Source organism: Nerophis ophidion, linkage group LG04, assembly GCF_033978795.1.
Source record: "Nerophis ophidion isolate RoL-2023_Sa linkage group LG04, RoL_Noph_v1.0, whole genome shotgun sequence".
Taxonomy (NCBI): Eukaryota; Metazoa; Chordata; class Actinopteri; order Syngnathiformes; family Syngnathidae; genus Nerophis; species Nerophis ophidion.
The window spans coordinates 74,058,271-74,079,834 of record NC_084614.1 but is presented as its reverse complement, the minus strand read 5'-3'; the positions used below and the strand labels follow the sequence as shown (position 1 = coordinate 74,079,834).

General features: G+C 41.3%; 2 protein-coding genes across 3 annotated transcripts in view; one reads left to right on the top strand and one right to left on the bottom strand.

Annotated features, from left to right (window-relative positions):
• LOC133551852 (E3 ubiquitin-protein ligase CBL-like) overlaps nt 1-15,793 on the bottom strand; it is a 35,665-nt gene extending 19,872 nt beyond the window's left edge. For both annotated transcript variants that reach the window (XM_061899004.1, XM_061899005.1), the window contains exons 1-2: nt 15,210-15,793; nt 3,510-3,757 (exon numbers count right to left, since the gene is read on the bottom strand). In XM_061899004.1, the coding sequence (XP_061754988.1) occupies nt 3,510-3,757; nt 15,210-15,353 (392 nt within the window). In that variant the 5' untranslated portion in view covers nt 15,354-15,793. The remainder of the gene's footprint in view (nt 1-3,509; nt 3,758-15,209) is intronic.
• The window catches only part of lrwd1 (leucine-rich repeats and WD repeat domain containing 1), a 99,929-nt gene that overhangs the window by 38,726 nt on the left and 39,639 nt on the right, over nt 1-21,564 (top strand). The window lies entirely within an intron of this gene.

The window sequence follows — 21,564 nt, the reverse complement described above, 5'->3', positions numbered from 1 at the left end:
CAAAAACTTTTCCTTGGGGTAAGTGCTAAAGCATGTTTGTATTTTGCCGGTCCTCTGAGGTTGGCTTCACGGTGGTAGAGGGGTTAGTGCGTCTGCCTCACAATACGAAGGTCCTGAGTAGTCAGGGTTCAATCCCGGGCTCGGGATCTTTCTGTGTGGAGTTTGCATGTTCTCCCCGTGAATGCATGGGTTCCCTCCGGGTACTCCGGCTTCCTCCCACTTCCAAAAACATGCACCTGGGGATAGGTTGATTGGCAACACTAAATTGGCCCTAGTGTGTGAATGTGAGTGTGAATGGTGTCTGTCTATCTGTGTTGGCCATGTGATGAGTTGGCGACTTGTCCAGGGTGTACCCCACCTTCCACCCAATTGTAGCTGAGATAGGCACCAGCGCCCCCCGCGACCGCAAAGGGAATAAGAGGTAGAAAATGGATGGATGGACGGTCCTCTGAGGTTGCACCACACATTTCTGTCTATGAATAAACTTTCAATATTTGCAGTCAAATGTTCTACCAAATCGTAACATTTTAACAGTTTTGACTACAAAAATAAGCTATTTGTGTGCTCCCTAAACCACACATTATGAATAATTCTAACGTTTTTGTAAGATTGTTAATGTCTGTATGTGGGTTTTATAATTATTTCACCAAAAATGTTTGTTCCTGTGAGAATTCTTCCCGTCTGCCCAGCTGCTTTAAACGCAACACTCACTGGGCCCTGATTTGCCTTTCAATTTCAAAGCCTTCATGCCCAATGTTCCAAAGTTGCCTTGCAGAAAGTGCAGTATGCTTTGTGTTATGTGTTTTCACGTCATAACAACAATCGGAAAGTCGGACACGATGGGGTAAAGCACAACAATATATTGTATGTGAAAGAAACTGTTAGCAATAAAGCTAAAATGTTAACTTTTTTTCAGTGTTTTCAACTGCTAAAGTACTAATGATTGACACACACACACACACAAACACACACACACACACACATGAGTCAGACTTAATTAAACAGAGAAAAAACATCTACAGTGCTACTGTCTGGACAAAGTTGTAATGAACAGCGAGCACAGAGAAAATAATTGTCTAAAAAGAATAAAGGCAATTATGGATAGCAAGCCTCAGACAGAATTTGGATAGGATGGATGTGGAAAACATTCATATTTGAATGTAGAATAAATGTAGAATATATTTATATCATTCATATATTATATGCATAATATATGATGTATATTATATTATTATTGTCTATAATAATAATATGTGTGCTGTGGTGCTGAATTTCCCCCAGGGATCAATGAAGTACTTTTTATTCTATTCTATTAGCTAATTTTGTATCCGGCATGTATTTCACGTTGACTACATTTTCATCCATCCATTTTCTACCGAATCGGCTTGCATATAATATCTCCGATACAGGCTCTGATACACGCAGTTCTGCCGCGTGTTGACTTGTGTTAAACTGGACATGCAGGTAATATCTAAATGTATTCCAATAAGGAAACACATTTAATCTTTCCTTATGTTTTAGTGAAGTGATTTACTAAAGGTAGGCTGTAGACTACTAAGAACTAGCAGCTACACAACAGCTAAGCACACAATACCACCTAAGCCAGACATACGAACTGTATTTTTCCGTCATAAAGGCACACTTACAATCATTTCATTTTCTCAAAAATCCACATTGCGCCTTATAACCCTGTGTGCCTAATGTACTGATTAATTCTGGTTGTTTACCAACCTCGAAGCAATGTTATTTGCTACAAGGTGTAATTTGTGTGACCAATAGATGGCAGTCACACATAAGAGATAAGTGTGGATCGCAACTTGATGCTTGTTCAATAAATGACACTAGCAAAGCAAGCTCAAAACTTTGATGTTTTATTGAGAAGATAAAAAACATTACACTACCGCTCAAAAATCTTGAAAAATGTTTTAATCCGACTTTGGTAAACAACAAAGCCGCAGCGATTGATGGATTGTCAGCGCATTGCAGCTACCGTAGTCAGACGTTGGTCAACATACGGGTATTATTATGGTTTGTGTATAAGGACCCTAAAATGCCACCTATTAAGTGACATTGTCGGGCATTTTGTTTCGCAATATTATGCAAGACCATATGTTCTTACTTATTGGTACATGCTGTTGTATATTTGGCATCTGCATAGATCCCAAAAGTTTGCGCGGGTCTGCCACTGTCGTCCGCGCCATAGTCAATAAGAACTTTTTTTTCTATCCTCTTGCTGTACAGCATCCATTCATCCATCTAACTTATATCTGTCAGTAGTCTCGCTATGGAAGCACTAAAAACTGGTACAACAGAAATGACAGGTAGAAGACGCTTTAAAAGTGGAGCCACATAAATAGGACTGGCCAAAAAAGGAGACAGTCAAAGAGTGGCTTGAAGATGGTCTGTAAAATGGGATCTATGCAACATTTTAACCAAAGAACCACCATTACATAGTTATGTAGACCACAAAGAAGTGTTTAAAATGTAGACCACAAAGAAGTGTTTAAAATGTAAAAAATGTAGCTTACCACAATGTGTGAATGTAGAGTGTATGAACGTGAATTCTCACGTCTCTGTTAATCGCTCTGAGTGTCTACAAAAAAGTGTGATGTAAATCTAATCTATTATAATTAAATCTGTCATAAGGTTAGTATTTTTTTATACTTACTATTGTTCTGAGAAATTTCACTTGATCAAACCTTCCACACTACAATATAAAGAAAGAATGTATTATAATTCCTGCTGATATCGTATTATAGTCATATCAGTATTAGTCAATACTCAAAGCTAGAATATCCATATCTTATCAGAAGTGAAAAAGAGACCCCAAATAACAAGGCCCCTTTAGGACCAGTTCAATTTAAAACACAATTTTACACAAGACATAAATGTAGGGGGTCCCCGCTACATCTCGCCAACTGCTTATTTTATTAATATTTTTTTATATACATATATTTATCATATGTTTTATGCTGTTTTATAGATGGCATTAATTTTAGTTATTCTCCAGTGTGGACGCTTCAAAGATGGTGTTTCTTCCTCAAATCCTAAGTGCCATGGCATATTTAGTTTTTGCTTTATTGTGAAACAGTTCTGTGTGCATGTTTTCTTTTCTTCCTGTATTTTTTTTATTAAACAGCACTTTATGTTCGCCACTTTCCTGAGTATAAAAAGTGCTATATAAGTAAAGAATGATTTGATTTGGGGGTCCTTGGCCTGGAAAACGTTGAAGACCCCTGCTTGAATTAGTTCCGTTTCGTAGTTACGAATAACGCTCCAAAAACAAATCATATAAAAATGAGACGGAGGTTTATAGATCTATTTTAAATAAACATTAAGACATGTTATGGCTGTATTCAAGACATTTTAAGGCCTTAAATTAAAATGATTGGTTTTAGACTTTTTAAGACCCTATGGGTACCTTGTAAGAACAAATAGTTTTGTTGTCAGAGAACTGTTTCTTGGTAATCCATAAAATACTGTGATACAGCATCTTTCCATGGCTTTACCTTGGCTGAGAGTTCTCCTCGAACATCCTCTCCTTGGCCTCCTTGAAGAGGCTCATGGTCTGCTTGGTCTTGTTGGTCAGGTTCTCCATAACCACGCGAAAGTACTCGTTCTCGCCGAGGATCTCCATGCGGCTCTCGTAGCGCGACAGGACGGTGCGCAGGTGCTGGTAGGTGTCCGGCAGCAGGTCCAGGATGTAGGGCGGGCTGTTCTTGAGTGCCACCTTGGGGTTCTGGCACAAACGCACCACCTTGGGGGAAAGAGAGAGGATAAAGGCTACTAATGGATGTCTTTGTCTGTTTTAAAGAGACTTCCAAAGGTTTTTCTGTCTTTCTTCATGAAAGGTCCTGATAGTACCTTTTTGAATAGAAATGAATAGGTGGAAAATAATCCACCAAGTCAAAAAAACAAAGCACATTATATGACTGCAAAGCTGTAGTTGCAAAAACAACTTTTTTTTTTACCATTGGGGCACCCCCCTGCAACCCTGAAGCGAATAAGCGGTGGGAAATGGATGGATGGATGGATGGATGGGGCGGGCCTGTTTTGGTGTTTTTGGGATCCCTTAAAGTCCCAAAAATGTGAACTCAAACCATGGAGGCATGGCATAGATGTTCATAAAACAATTTTGTCTTCTTTCATACTTTCTCTTGACAAGCCGTTTGTAATTTGAGTAGCTAGTGACGTATTTGTTCCTGGTTATGTCAGCGGATAGATCCACATATTGTAAAGTTTTACCAAAGTCCGTCATTGTAGCCCAAAGTTGTAGTCAATAAGATTATTTTTCTCTATTCTTGCTGTGGGGCAGGCTGGCTCATGCATCCTCCGTTGTTGCCATTTCGACCAAGTAGCATATAGTTCTAAGTTGGGCCGGAAAATTAATCAGATGTGTATTTCGATTTTGGCTTCTAACGATCATAAAAATATAGGGTAAAAAAAACAAGTAATTGATCGGGAAACACGCATGCAAATTCCTAAGCTTGCGACAATAAAACAGGTGAGGAGCTTATACGTGTAATCACGTCCACTAAAACAGTGGATCTCAAACATTTCCCACCAAGTACCACCTCAGAAAGCACTTGGTACTCCAAGTACCACCATAATAACCACCATTAAAATACACTAGTGTAGTAGGCCTAAGTATTCATAAAAAACAAGGCAGAGGTTTTATTTAACAAGTATATTTAATATTTTTGGCCACCGTAACATTACACACAGAACAGTAATACTGTTTGAATATAGGAAAATAAAATTAGGGGATAAGATATTTTGGATAGTATTTGATGTATTTAACATTTGTTCATTCTATTTATATAGCAACCTAATGGGCCCTATGTTATGTTATGTTCCACTTTTGTTTATTCAATGTTTAACAGATGTTGTGGTTTACCTGTAAGATGCATCATGTTTTGTGCAGCTTTCTCTGCTAATGTTTTTATTTGCTTACATGTGCTCTGTGTGTTGATTGGCTGGGAAGCTGTGAAAGGGCGCATAATTTGGGGAACATTAGGTTATCACGCGTGTTGAGTGATAGAAATGATGGAGTAAGACGGTTCTGTTTGTGTGTTGAGTGTTGCCGTCGACTACTATCTACAGTAGTCGGATTGCAACAACTTCCGTTAAAGGCTGATAAACCTTTGATAATGGCTCGAGTCACGCCATTATAATATATTTCATTTAGTGATTCTTTGGCGTACCACAAAATGGAACCCCGCAGTTTGAGAATCACTGTGCTCGACGTTTTGAATCTCACCAATAATCACTAAACTAAACTAAAAAATTAAGGTAGAAAATGGATGGATGGATGGGAATTTTGCCATAATCGGCCAGGCATTGTTATTTCTAAGTTATATTTGTCAGTAGCCTTGATATGGAAACGCTAAAAACTACAACACGTCTGACGGGGTTTACATAAAGTCAAAGTGGAGGCACGTAAATAGGACCGCCCACTGAATGGCTCATTCTGAAGAGATGGTCAGAAAGCAACTTGAAGATGGTCTGTAAAACATAATCTATACAAAATTCTGACCAAAGAACCACTATTACATGTTACATAGACCACAAGTAGGTATTTTAAATGTAAAAAAACCCCAACATAACAGGGCCCCTTTAAGCGCCACAATGAGGTTTTGAGTCTGACGTGGACTCTCATGATTTTGGCAGTACACGGTATTTGTTTTGTTGCATTGATGTGGGCGAAGCAACCACAACGTTTCATTCTGAAAATTGCCCGGCTTAATTTTTTTTAAATGTGTTGTACTTTTTGTCCAGTCAGCCTAATCCGTATGAAATGGCTGCGGATTTGCTCCAACATCCAGTAAAAATAGAAGCCTTGCGGTCCAAACCATCTTGGGGTCCACTGTAGCAGCTGGTGGAAGTTGACACAATGACGAGTCTGGAAACCTACCTCGTCTTCCGCGGCACTACCGAACATGCACTCTGTGGTATTTAGGGTTTACGGATTTATAGCTTGTTTTTGTTAGAACTGCGGTTCTATGTTATTCCTGTGCATGACATGTCTGTTGTCAGTGAATACACATTGATGCAAAGGATTTCCTCTTTATGTATTTTTATTTATAACGGGGAAAAAATATAATTGAAGTTATCAGCGACAAAATGACGTTGACTTGACCATCCTCACGTTTGAGTCGACTTTAAAGAATCTGAAGTCATGCAACTCCTACTCCAAAGTACATTTATGCACATAATAAAGAGAAATCAAAGCAACAGACAGTAAATTCATGCAATGGATGATAGGCAGCAACTTCAGGAACGGGGAGAACGAGTGATTAAACATGTATTTTTGATTACTCAGCTTTGTTGGGTGCTGCTATGCATCGCCTGGTTGGCTCCCATTTGGTGAGAGTTTTGCTCACTTGAAAAATGTGAGAGTTTTGCTCACTTGGGTCCCTCGTCGCCAATTTGCGATTACGTGTTTTTTATGCGCTTGAAATTATGCACATTCCTCCTATTCCTATTTTACCATCTAGAATGAATGATAATCCATAGATACAACTTTGTTTTCTTGTTATTGTAACCACCCTGATGTTTTTTTCTTGAAGTTATTCGACAGCTGCTCGTTTGTGTTTTGTGTGTGAGAGCTGACAGTATCTACCAAACATTTTTTGGTAGACACTACATTATCCGGGTATATGTACAGCACAGCCCAAAAGTTTGGACACACAACCTTCTCATTCAATGTGGTTTCTTTATTTTCATGACTATTTACATTGTAGATTGTCACTGAAGGCATCAAAACTATGAATGAACACATGGAGTTATGTAAATAGTCATGAAAATAAAGAAAATACATTGAATGAGAAAGTGTGTCCAAACTTGCCCTCTACTGTATGTACTATTAAATAGTCACATAGTTTAATGATCACGGTCAAACCGAAATCGTATGCATTTAACGGCCCAGAATCGCTAAACGCAGCAGATCACATGCAGTCGCTTTGCAGTTCACGTTGTGGTCGCACACTTCTGCTGTTCTATTAACACAGACAGAGACACAGAAGGTAAACAATGTGCATTTTGATTTTTGGTTGGTAATTCAGAGTGACATAATGGTCATATTATCCTCATCTCAATGACTGTTTTCATCTGTGTCATTTGAAGGGATCAGAATAGATTTTCTGGAATGGGATGTTTATATATTTTCATATCATTTAGTTGAAGAATTAGTCGAAATCCTCCCAAAAGGTCAAAAAGAATGTGCCACAAACAACCCTCTTTTCATGTCTAAAACAATCCAAATCTCCTACTCTATTAGAAACATTGTAAAATTATGATGATGAAAAAATGAAAAGATATGCTTTGAAGTAAATAGTTTCCATCCATCCATTTCTACCGCCTGTCCCTTTTGGGGTCGCGGGGGTTGCTGGAGCCTATCTCAGCTGCATTTGGGCAGAGGGCGGGATACACCTGGGACAAGTCGCCACCTCATCGTAGGGCCAACACAGTTCATGTTTCCATATATACATACAGTAAAGGCCAAAAGTTTGGACACACCTTCTCATTCAATGTGTTTTCTTTATTTTCATGACTATTTACATTGTAGATTGTCACTGAAGGCATCAAAACTATGAATGAACACATGTGGAGTTATGTACTTAGCACAAAAAGATGAAATAACTGAAAACATGTTTTGTATTCTAGTTTCTTTAAAATAGCCACCTTTGCTCTGATTACTGCTTTGCACACTCTTGACATTCTCTCCATGAGCTTCAAGCACACCTGTGAAGTGAAAACCATTTCAGGGACTACCTCTTGAAGCACATCGAGAGAATGCCAAGAGTGTGCGAAAAAGTAATCAGAGCGAAGGGTGGCTATTTTGAAGAAAGTAGAATATAAAACATGTTTTCAGGTATTTCAACGTTTATTGTTAAGTACATAACTCCACATGTGTCCATTCTTAGTTTATGCCTTCAGCGACAATCTACAATGTCATGAAAATAAAGAAAACGCATTGAATGAGAAGGTGTGTCTAAACTTTTGGCCTTTACTGCATGTGTAAGAAATAGCAAGTGTTGAAGGACAGGAAATGACGTGTAAACTGTGCCGTATTTGCTTACATGTTACTTACATTGCATACATTTTTTTACGTGAGTTGAAAAATATTGCCGACATAGATCCACACTAATGTTCCTGTCTCCTCTACTTAACAGTCACAAAAAGATTAGAACCATCCTAAACATATTACACTAATATAAATGTATATGCAACTTTGTCTTGACGTAAAAAAAATTAAAAAAAATTTCAAAAGGTGTGGCAATTTTTATTTTGGAAAGTAGTAGTAGGGACTTCCTTGTTCGTTTACGCAATTCAGTCATCTTTCTTTGTTTTTACGTGATTGAACTGCGCATTCCAGTGAGGTCAAGGCCATATTGGGGCCTGTGCGCATCTACACTGGAGTCTGATAAAGATCAAATTTTACTTGTAATCTAAACGGTCAGCTGGGAAAAAAAAATAAAAAATCACATTTGATACACTTCGGCCTTCAGTGTAAACTGATGCGAAAAATCAGATTCGACGCACTTTGGCGTGTTTCGACTGGCAAAAAAATATCCGATGTGTGACGCAACAGATTTGATGTCCAGTGCAAAAAAGGCCTGGGTAGGAGTTGGAAAATTCGGAATTGCACAGTTCAAATTGACATTAAAAAAATTTGATACAGGTCACATATGGGCAAAAAAAAAAATCGAAACCGACTTACTATTATTGCGTGTTCCCTCCGTCCAGCATCTAAAACAGGCTTCTCATTTATCCAACAATTAAAGTAAGTGAGCCTCATTTGTGGAGACCTTGACTAATGATGCAATTAGCTTTGTTTACAAGCTATCAAAGTGCTGACTGGGTAGAAGAATGTTGCACAATCTTTGTTTTTCGTTGGAAGCAACATGTCAGTGGAAGACAAGACGGTAATGCGATTGAGAGGATTATCAGGACACAAGTTAAGAACAGTAGATAAGGTTGTATTTTTGCTTTATCCTTCACTTTATCCATCCAGCCATCCATTTCTACCGCTTATTCCCTTTGGGGTCGCGGGGGGCGCTAGTCCCTATCTCAGCTACAACTGTGAGTAAATAATGCACTCCCGACCTCATAAGTACGAAGGAGAAAGAGATGATATGGCATTACCTGCTCACAAATGCCACCTGGTGGTTGTTTGAGCACACTGCAGCTAATCCTGGCTAGTCCCATTCCTTAATTATTTGGTTGCATGCAGGGTTCTCACAGGAATGAGGCACAAACACAACCTTACCCTAATCATTAGGGTAAGGTGTTAAAGCAAAGGCAAATTGTTTTCCTTAAAATACGGAGGCACACCACCAGCAAAACACGTAAAAAATTTAAACTTGTACTTTATTTGGAGTTTGTTGTTTTCCTGTGTAGGTTTTAGTTCCTGTCTTGCGCTGTTATTTTGGTGGCCCTTCCTGCTTTGTTGGCGTTTTCCCGTAGCAGCTCCAGGTCTTCCTTTGAGTGCTATTGCCTGACCTGTTTTCTATTCTACTCAGTGGCCTTGTGGTTAGAGTGTCCGCCCTGAGATCGGTAGGTTGTGAGTTCAAACCCAGGCCGAGTCATACCAAAGTCAATAAAAAAATGGGACCCATTGCCTCCCTGCTTGGCACTCAGCATCAAGGGTTTGAATTGGGGGTTAAATCACCATAAATGCTTCCCAGGCGCGGAACCGCTGCTGCCCACTGCTCCCCTCATTTCCCAGGGGGTGATCAAGGGGATGGGTCAAATGCAGGACACATTACACGACACCCAGTCTGTGTGTGACAATCATTGGTACTTTAACTTATTGGCGAACAAGACTATTTCAGTTGTGTGGACGCTTTCCTTCTTTGCGGGGACATTGTTGATTGTCCCTTCATGTACGAATGTACTTTGTGGATGCCGTCTCTGCTCCACATGCTGTAAGTCTTTGCTGTCGTCCAGCAGTCGTTTTTTGTTTACTTTGTAGCCAGTTAAAGTTGAAGTACCAATGATTGTCACACACTCACTAGGTGTGGCAAAATTATTCTCTGCATTTGACCCATCACCCTTGATCACCCTCTGGGATGTGAGGGGAGCAGTGGGCAACAGCGGTGCCACACCCGGGAATCATTTTTGGTGATTTAACCCCCAATTCCAAGTCTTAATGCTTAGTGCCAAGGGAGGTAATGGGTCCCAGTTTTACAGTCTTTGGTATGACTCGGCCTGGGTTTGAACTCTAACCACTGAGTAGGTTCCATAGTAGGTTCCATCCCTATGCTTCAGTGCCTTTTCCTTCCCCTTTTGTTCGTTTTCGGTTTAAGCGTTACATACGTTTTTTACCTGCGAGCCGTCTCCAGCTGTGCTCTGCATATTGGGATCATAACAAACCAGCCTCAACGCGTTCTGAGTTCTACAAAGCAATGAACTACTTGTTGCCACCTACTGATATGGAGTTTTACATGGTTATCCTGCCGAGTTCTATACAGCACAGACACTAGACAATGGCACATTATATGCAGATTCTAATTATTGATTAACACTTAATGAACTTGATGATTAACACTTGATGAACACTAGGCCACTAAGCAGGTTCCATCCCTATGCTTCAGTGCCTTTTCCCTTCCCTTTTGTTCATTTTTGGTTTAAGCGTTACATACGCTTCTAACCTGTACGCTGTCTCCAACTGTGCTCTGCATATTGGGATCTTAACAAACCATCCTCGACACGTTCCGAGTTCTACACAGCAATAACTACCAGCTGCCACCTACTGATATGGAGTTTTACATGTTACCCTGGCGAGCTCTATACAGCACAGACACTAGACCAGTGTTTTTCAACCGCTGTGGCGTGGCACACTAGCGTGCCGTCAGATACAGTCTGGTGTGCCGTGGGAGATGATCTAATTCCACCTATTTGGGTTAAAAATAATTTTTGCAAACCAGTAATTATAGTCTGCAAATGATGTGTTGTTGTTGAGTGTCACTGCTGTCTAGAGTTCGGCAGAGTAACCTTCTAATACTCTTCCATATCAGTAGGTGGCAGCAGGTTGTGAATGGCTTTGTAGATGTCGGAAACATTGGGTGGCACAGTGAAGGTAAAAAGGTGTCTAATGCTTAAACCAAAAATAAACAAGAGGTGAGTGCAGATAAAAAAAAGGCATTGAAGCTTAGGGAAGGCTATGCAGAAAGAAAATAAAAACCAAACTGGCTACAAAGTAAACAAAAACAGAATGCTGGACGACAGCAAAGACTTACTGTGGAGCAAGGACGGCATCCACATCTGAACATGATATGACAATCAACAATGTCCACACAAAAAAGGATAAAAACAACTGATATATTCTTGATTGCTCCGCTTTTTTTCAACCCAAAAAATGTGCCTTGGCTCAGATAAGGTTGAAAAACACTGCACTAGACAACGGCACATTTGCAGATTATAATTATTGATAGGCAAATAATATTTTTTGGACCAATTAGGTGAAGTTGGGCCTCACAATACAAAGGTCCTGAGTAGTCTGGGGTTCAATCCCGGGCTCGGGATCTTACTATGTGGTGTTTGCATGTTCTCCCCGTGAATGCGTGGGTTCCCTCCGGGTACTCCGGCTTCCTCCCACTTCCAAAAGATATGCACCTGGGGATAGGTTCATGGCAACACTAAATTGGCGCTAGTGTGTGAATGGGAGTGTGAATGTTGTCTGTCTATCTGTGTTGGCCCTGAGATGAGGAGGCAACTTGTCCAGGGTGTACCCCGCCTTCCGCCCGATTGTAGCTGAGATAGGCACCAGCGCCCCCCGCGATCCCAAATGGAATAAGAGGTAAAAAATTAATTGATGGATGGGTGGATGAATAGGTGATGTTGCATAATTTCCAACAGCACACCAGACATTATCTCACGGCACAATAGTGCGCCGCGGCACAGTGGTTGAAAAACACTGCCCTAATGTATACTGTACATCAGGGGTGTCAAACGTATGGCCCGCGGGCCGGATCTTGCCCACGAACAGGTTTTATCCGGCCCGCGAGATGAGTTTACTAAAGATAAAAATGAGCCGAAATTTTTGAATGAAAGAAACTGACGTTCTGAATGTGTCCACTAGATGTCACAATAGCAATTCTGTGTACGTTTGTAGATCAGGGAGCATAACTATTTTGAGGGCATGTCGTGGTGACAATGCTTTATCGTCGCACCCCCCTTCACACCATGATATCTGCGTGCCTGTCGGTCACGTGTAGCATGCGACCCCTGATTCCACACATCATCAATTGCAAGGCATACTTGTTCAACAGCCACATGTTACACTGATGGTTGTGATATAAATAACTTTAACACTCTTACTAATATGCGCCACACTGTGAACCCACACCAAACAAGAATGACAAACACATTTCGGGAGAACATCCGCACTGTAACACAACATAAACACAACAGAAGAAATACCCAGAATCCCATGCATCTCTTCCGGGCTACATTATACACCCCCCACCCCCCAACCACGCCCACCTCAACCGACGTACGGAGGGGGGTGGAGGGGGGCGGTGTATAATATGGCCCGGAAGAGATGATGCTACATATGAAAAAAAAAAAAAAAAACCCACATATTGTTAATGCAGCAGTTGAGGAAAATTAGCCCATCCATACATCCATCCATTTTCTACCGCTTATTCCATTTGGGGTCGCGGGGGGCGCTGGTGTCTATCTCAGCTACAACCGGGCGGAAGGCGGGGCACACCCTGGACAAGTCGCCACTTCATCGCAGGGCCAACACAGATAGACAGACAACATTCACACTCACATTCACACACTAGGGCCAATTTAGTGTTGCCAATCAACCTATCCCCAGGTGCATGTCTTTGGAAGTGGGAGGAAGCCGGAGTACCCGGAGGGAACCCACGCAGTCACAGGGAGAACATGCAAACTCCACACAGAAAGATCCCGAGCCCGAGATTGAACCCTGACTACTCAGGACCTTCATATTGTGAGGCAGATGCACTAACCCCTCTGCCACCGTGAAGCCCAGGAAAATTAGCAAATTACATAAATAACACCCTATAATTTGATGTTGATATTTTATCTTGATAGATTGAAAATAAACTGACTGATGAACATTATCACATCATTTATTCAGAAAGTATAAATAACGACTAGAGATGTCCGATAATGGCTTTTTTGCCGATATCTGATTGTCCAACTCTTAATTACCGATTCCGATATCAACCGATACCGATATATACAGTTGTGGAATTCACACGTGATTATGCCTAATTTTGTTTTGAAATCTGAAAATTAGCCCATCCATCCACCCATTTTCTACCGATTATTCCCTTTGGGCTCGTGGGGGGGCGCTGGTGCCTATCTCAGCTACAACCGGGCGGAAGGCTGGGTACACCCTGGACAAGTCGCCACCTCATCGCAGGGCCAACACAGATAGACAGACAACATTCACACTCACATTCACACACTAGGGCCAATTTAGTGTTGCCAATCAAACTATCACCAGGTGCATGTCTTTGGAAGTGGGAGGAAACCGGAGTACCCGGAGGGAACCCACGCATTCACGGGGAGAACATGCAAACTCCACACCAAAAGATCCCGAGCCCGAGATTGAACCCTGACTACTCAGGACCTTCGTATTGTGAGGCAGATGCACTAACCCCTCTGCCACCGTGAAGCCCAGGAAAATTAGCAAACTACATAAATAACACCCTGTAATTTGATGTTATTTTATTTTCTTGATAGATTGAAAATAAACTGACTGATAAACATTGTCACATCATTTATTCAGAAAGTATAAATAACGACTAGAGATGTCCGATAATGGCTTTTTTGCCGATATCTGATTGTCCAACTCTTAATTACCGATTCCGATATCAACCGATACCGATATATACAGTTGTGGAATTAACACGTTATTATGCCTAATTTTGTTTTGAAATCTGAAAATTAGCCCATCCATCCATCCATTTTCTACCGATTATTCCCTTTGGGGTCGTGGGGGGGCGCTGGTGCCTATCTCAGCTACATTCACACACTAGGGCCAATTTAGTGTTGCCGATCAAACTATCCCCAGGTGCATGTCTTTGGAAGTGGGAGGAAGCCGGAGTACCCGGAGGGAACCCACGCAGTCACGGGGAGAACATGCAAACTCCACACAGAAAGATCCCGAGCCCAAGATTGAACCCTGACTACTCAGGACCTTCGTATTGTGAGGCAGATGCACTAACCCCTCTGCCACCGTGAAGCCCAGGAAAATTAGCAAACTACATAAATAACACCCTGTAATTTGATGTTATTTTATTTTCTTGATAGATTGAAAATAAACTGACTGATAAACATTGTCACATCATTTATTCAGAAAGTATAAATAACGACTAGAGATGTCCGATAATGGCTTTTTTGCCGATATCTGATTGTCCAACTCTTAATTACCGATTCCGATATCAACCGATACCGATATATACAGTTGTGGAATTAACACGTTATTATGCCTAATTTTGTTTTGAAATCTGAAAATTAGCCCATCCATCCATCCATTTTCTACCGATTATTCCCTTTGGGGTCGTGGGGGGGCGCTGGTGCCTATCTCAGCTACATTCACACACTAGGGCCAATTTAGTGTTGCCGATCAAACTATCACCAGGTGCATGTCTTTGGAAGTGGGAGGAAGCCGGAGTACCCGGAGGGAACCCACGCAGTCACGGGGAGAACATGCAAACTCCACACAGAAAGATCCCGAGCCCGAGATTGAACCCTGACTACTCAGGACCTTCGTATTGTGAGGCAGCCCAGGAAAATTAGCAAACTACATAAATAACATACTGTAATTTGATGTTGATATTTTATTATCTTGATAGATTGAAAATAAACTGACTGATGAACATTATCACATCATTTATTCAGAAAGTATATATAACGACTAGAGATGTCCGATAATAGCTTTTTTACTGATATCTGATATATTACGATATTGTCCAACTCTTAATTACCGATATCAACTGATACGGATATATACAGTTGTGGAATTAACACATTATTATGCCTAATTTTGTTTTGAAATCTGAAATTGTCTTTGTTTTTAAGTTATCGTGCCGTGATTTTACCAGTCCGGCCCACTCGGGAGTAGATTTTTCTCCATGTGGCCCCCCCCCATTTAAAATGAGTTTGACACCCCTGCTGTACATTGTGTAAGGGGATAGTTAGTGAAGGCCCGATGTCATCACTACCTTGTCCATGAGTTTCCAGCATTTCTCCACCATTTTCTTGTCGACCACGGCGGGCTGCGGGGGCTGCGGAGGCTGCTGGTGCGGCTGAAAGGCGTCCTTCATCAAGCCGATGAGACCCGCGCCCCTCCTCGGATTTCCAGCCATTAACTCTACTCGGTGACCGGGGGTCGGTTAGTCCGGTTGACAGCCCCGGGATGAATGTTCAAACCTGACACCGCCTTCGGGCCCTGGTTAGCCCTACAAGCTGCTGGGGCTCTAGCATGCACACACAAAAACTAGCACACACACAGAAAAAAAAAAAAAAAAAAGGCAGAAGGAAGAGGAAGGCGCAGTGTTAGCTAGCTGTTAGCTAGCGAGCTAACAAGCTACATTGAGGGATGTTAAAAAAACAACAACAACCCTTTTTCGATTCTTCGCGTCCTTTTCCTCAGCATTCGAGCTCGTCGCTCTGACGCGCCGTCTGCCGGTTTAACGACCACTTCTCCTTCCGAGTTAAAGCCGACAGAGCTAATAATAAAAGTGTCGCTCTCGACTAACAAACAGGTTGTGAGTGGTGGCAATTTTCCTCCTGACGTCAAGTCAGCGAGCAGACGCGGAGAGACGGGGTGGGGTGAACTAGGATATCCGGTCAACGCCTTCAAAATAAAGCAAAACAAATGAACATCAGTGGTTCTCGAATGGGGGTACGCCAGTGACGTGCAGTCAGGGGAGGCAGGTGCCATCGTGGAAAGAAGAAAAAAATGTTTTATGTATCCAGTGATTATACCATAATTATTTTCCATTTAACTTCACCAGTTTTAGATTATTTTTATTCAAAATCGCTTAATTCTCACATTTGCCATTCAAATACTGAGAAGAGACTTGCGGTGAGTCACAGCCAGTTCCTCATTGTGGATTGCGCAATGACTCGGCTAACTGCTGTGCAGTGAGACTGTATTGCTATATAAATGAGAAATGAATAAATGGGTTGTACTTGTATAGCGCTTTTCTACCTTTAAGGTACTCAAAGAGCTTTGACACTACTTCCACATTTACCCATTCACACACACATTCACACACTGATGGAGGGAGCTGCCATGCAAGGCGCCAACCAGCACCCATCAGGAGCAAGGGTGAAGTGTCTTGCTCAGGACACAACGGACGTGACGAGGTTGGTACTAGGTGGGATTTGAACCAGGGACCCTCGGGTTGCCCACGGCCACTCTCCCACTGCGCCACGCCGTCCCGATGTGAATTATATTATACATTTACATAGTTTAGTTAGCTAAGGTATATAATGTACAGTGTATTTTGTCAACAACTGTATGTGTGTAATGTATTTTTTGTGCTGGGCAATCATAAAACGGCTGCGAAGACGCACTATGTGAGGCTCGCCTCCTGGTGATAGAGGGCGCTAGTGATACCAAAGATCATTCTGGCGACTACTCGGCTAGGCCTGAGGACATCTGAAGCCGGTATGTTTTAAAGTTGTCGTTGGCCTGCATATCGTAAAAACAACCGTCCAACATTTTACAACTAATTGTAAACTTATAGGTGCCGACCATCAGGGCCGAGTTGCGACTAAAGAGTGTGTCGATGTTGAGATATTAAGCCGAGTTGGTAAGTGAATTTGTTTTTAGTAGCTACTAGCCGTACCCATGTATTTTCTATGGGTGGTTAGCATCGGGTTTTAATCCCGTTTCCTGCAATGTTTCTGATCCGGTTGAATTTATATTTATGTCGAGTCTTTATTTTGGGTACTTAAATATGGTGACTGATTATTGTGGCGTTTTAAGGCCATCTGCATTTTTTATGCTACAGTAAAGACAATGAATGAACACGGCCGCTGGAGCGCGGTTACACCTACTGACAACACCGTGTTACTCCTGTCATAGTGACAACACTGTGTTACACCTGTCATAGTGACAAAATTGTGTTACACCTGTCATAGTGACAACACTATGTTACACCTGTCATAGTGACAACACTGTGTTACACCTGTCATAGTGACAACACTGTGTTACACCTGTCATAGTGACAACACTGTGTTACACCTGTCATAGTGACAACACTGTGTTACACCTGTCATAGTGACAACACTGTGTTACACCTGTCATAGTGACAACACTGTGTTACACCTGTCATAGTGACAACACTGTGTTACACCTGTCATAGTGACAACACTGTGTTACACCTGTCATAGTGACAACACTGTGTTACACCTGTCATATTGACAACACTGTGTTACACCTGTCATATTGACAACACTGTGTTACACCTGTCATAGTGACAACACTGTGTTACACCTGTCATAGTGACAACACTGTGTTACACTTAGTGACAACAATGTGTTACACCTGCCATAGTGACAACACTGTGTTACACCTCGTGACAACACTGTGTTACACCTGTCATAGTGACAACACCGTGTTACACCTAGTGACAACACTGGGTTACACCTAGTCACAACCCTGTGTTACACTTAGTGACAAGACTGTTACACCTGTCATAGTGACAACATTGTGTTACACCTATCATAGTGACAACACTGTGTTACACCTGTCTTTGTGACAACACTGTGTTACACCTGTCATAGTGACAACACTGTTACACCTGTCATAGTGATAACACTGTGTTACACCTAGTGAAAACACTGTGTTACACCTGTCATAGTGACAACACTGTGTTACACTTAGTGACAACACTGTGTTACACCTGTCATAGTGACAACACTGTGTTACACTTAGTGACAACACTGTGTTACACCTGTCATAGTGACAACACTGTGTTACACCTAGTGACAACACTGTGTTACACCTGTCATAGTGACAACACCGTGTTACACCTAGTGACAACACTGGGTTACACCTAGTCACAACCCTGTGTTACACTTAGTGACAAGACTGTGTTACACCTGTCATAGTGACAACATTGTGTTACACTTATCATAGTGACAACACTGTGCTACACCTGTCATAGTGACAACACTGTGTTACACCTGTCATAGTGACAACACTGTGTTACACCTGTCATAGTGACAACACTGTGTTACACCTGTCATAGTGATAATATTGTTACACCTAGTGACAACACTGTGTTACACTTAGTGACAACACTGTGTTACACCTGTCATAGTGACAACACTGTGTTACACTTAGTGACAACACTGTGTTACACCTGTCATAGTGACAACACTGTGTTACACTTAGTGACAACACTGTGTTACACCTGTCATAGTGACACCACTGTGTTACACCTGTCATAGTGACACCACTGTGTTACACCTGTCATAGTGACACCACTGTGTTACACTAAGTGACAACACTGTGTTACACCTGTCATAGTGACAACACTGGGTTACACCTAGTCACAACACTGTGTTACACCTAGTGACAACACTGTGTTACACCTGTCATAGTGACAACATTGTGTTACACCTATCATAGTGACAACACTGTGTTACACCTGTCATAGTGACAACACTGTGTTACACCTAGTGACAACATTGTGTTACACCTGTCATAGTGACAACACTGTGTTACACCTAGTGACAACACTGTGTTACACCTGTCATAGTGACAACACTGTGTTACACCTAGTGACAACACTGTGTTACACCTGTCATAGTGACAACACTGTGTTACACCTGTCATAGTGACAACATTGTGTTACACCTAGTGACAACACTGTGTTACACCTGTCATAGTGACAACATTGTGTTACACCTAGTGACAACACTGTGTTACACCTGTCATAGTGACAACATTGTGTTACACCTAGTGACAACACTGTTACACCTAGTGACAACACTGTGTTACACCTGTCATAGTGACAACAGTGTGTTACACCAGTCATAGTGACAACTGTGTTACACCTGTATTAGTGACAACACTGTGTTACACCTGTCATAGTGACAACAGTGTGTTACACCTGCCATAGTGACAACACTGTGTACTGTCGTGTTTGTTATTTTGTTATTTTTTCATGTGGACCTGAGTGACGCCTCGACAGCCTGTTTTCACGTCCGTTTTCCCACAATATAAACAGCGAGCCTGCCCAATGACGTTATAACTGTAGAATGATCGAGGGCGAGTTCTTGGTTTCTTATGTGGGTTTATTGTTAGGCAGTTTCATTAACGTCTTCCCAGCGCAGTAACAACACACAACAACAGCTGTCGCATTTTCGTCTACAGTAAAGCAGTTTGTCTGCCGTAAACAGCAATGTTGTGACATGCTTAAACAGGACAATACTGCCATCTACTGTACGTGCATATGTGACAGTAACATCTACGGCAGGGGTCACCAACCTTTGTGAAACCAAGAGCTACTTCTTGGGTACTGATTAATGCGAAGGACTACCAGTTTGATACACACTTAAATAAATTGCCAGAAATAGCCAATTTGCTTAATTTACCTTTAATAAATAAATCTATGTATATATAAAAAATGGGTATTTCTGTACGTCATTCCGTCGTACATTTTTTTTCTTTTTACGGAAGGTTTTTTCCAGAGAATAAATGATGAAAAAAACACTTAATTGAACGGTTTAAAAGAGGAGAAAACAGGAAAAAAAAGAAAATTTAATTTTGAAACATAGTTTATCTTCAATTTCGACTCTTTAAAATTCAAAATTCAACTGAAAAAATGAAGAGAAAAACTAACTAATTCGAGTCCTTTTGAAAAAATTAAAACAATTATTTATGGAACATCATTAGTAATTTTTCCTGATTAGGATTCATTTTAGAATTTTGTTGACATGTTTTAAAGAGGTTACAATGTATAACAAATTGGACCAAGCTATATTTCTAACAAAGACAAACCATTATTTCTCCTAGATTTTCCAGAACAAAATGTTTAAAAGAAATTCAAAAGACTTTGAAATGAGATTTAAATTTGATTCTAAAGATTTTCTAGATTTGCCAGAATATTTTTTGGGAATTTTAATCATAAGTTTGAAGAAATATTTCACAAATATTCTTTGTCGGAAAAACAGAAGCTAAAATGAAGAATATAATTAAAATGTATATATTATTCTTTACAATAAAAAAAAAATACTTGAACATTGATTTAAATTGTCAGGGAAGAAGAGGAAGGAATTCAAAAGGTAAAAAAAAAGGTATATGTGTTTAAAAATCCTAAAATCACTTTAAAGGTTTTATTTTTTTCTCTAAAATTGTCTTTCTGAAAGTTATAAGAAGCAAAGTAAAAAAAAATAAATGAAATTATTTAAACAAGTGCCCTCCCGGTAACAGTTCGAGATGCTACCTCAGTAGAAGCATTTAAGTCTCACCTTAAAACTCATCTGTATACTCTAGCCTTTAAATAGACCTCCTTTTTAGACCAGTTGATCTGCCGCTTCTTTTCTTTCTCCTATGTCCCCCCCCCTCCCTTGTGGAGGGGGTCCGGTCCGATGACCATGGATGAAGTACTGGCTGTCAAGAGTCGAGACCCAGGATGGACCGCTCGTCGGTACCCAGGATGGACCGCTCGCCTGTATCGGTTGGGGACATCTCTACGCTGCTGATCCACTTGAGATGGTTTCCTGTGGACGGGACTCTCGCTGCTGTCTTGGATCCGCTTGAACTGAACTCTCGCGGCTGTGTTGGAGCCACTATGGATTGAACTTTCACAGTATCATGTTAGACCCGCTCCACATCCATTGCTTTCGGTCCCCTAGAGGGGGCGGGGGGTTGCCCACATCTGAGGTCCTCTCCAAGGTTTCTCAGTCAGCATTGTCACTGGCGTCCCACTGGATGTGAATTCTCCCTGCCCACTGGGTGTGAGTTTTCCTTGCCCTTTTGTGGGTTCTTCCGAGGATGTTGTAGTCGTAATGATTTGTGCAGTCCTTTGAGACATTTGTGATTTGGGGCTATATAAATAAACATTGATTGATTGACATTGAAGACCAATTCTTTAAAATATTTTCTTGGATTTTCAAATTCTATTCGAGTTTTATCTCTCTTAGAATTAAAAATGTCGAGTAAAGCGTGACCAGCTTGCTAGTAAATAAATACAATTTACAAAATAGAGGCAGCTCCCTGGTAAGTGCTGCTATTTGAGCTATTGTTAGAACAGGCCAGCGGGCGACTCATCTGGTCCTTACAGGGTACCTGGTGCCCGCGGGCACCGCGTTGGTGACCCCTGCCGTATATGGTGGGGATTTTGTTCTGCTGACCTCGACTGCGGATGTTGTGGATCGGTGGAGGGAATACTTCGAAGACCTCCTCAATCCTACCAACACGTCTTCCCATGAGGAAGCAGTGCCTGGGGAATCTGTGGTGGGCTCTCCTATTTCTGGGGCTGAGGTTGCCGAGATAGTTAAAAAGCTCCTCGGTGGCAAAGCTCTCAGGACTCCGGGTGGATGAGATCCGCCCAG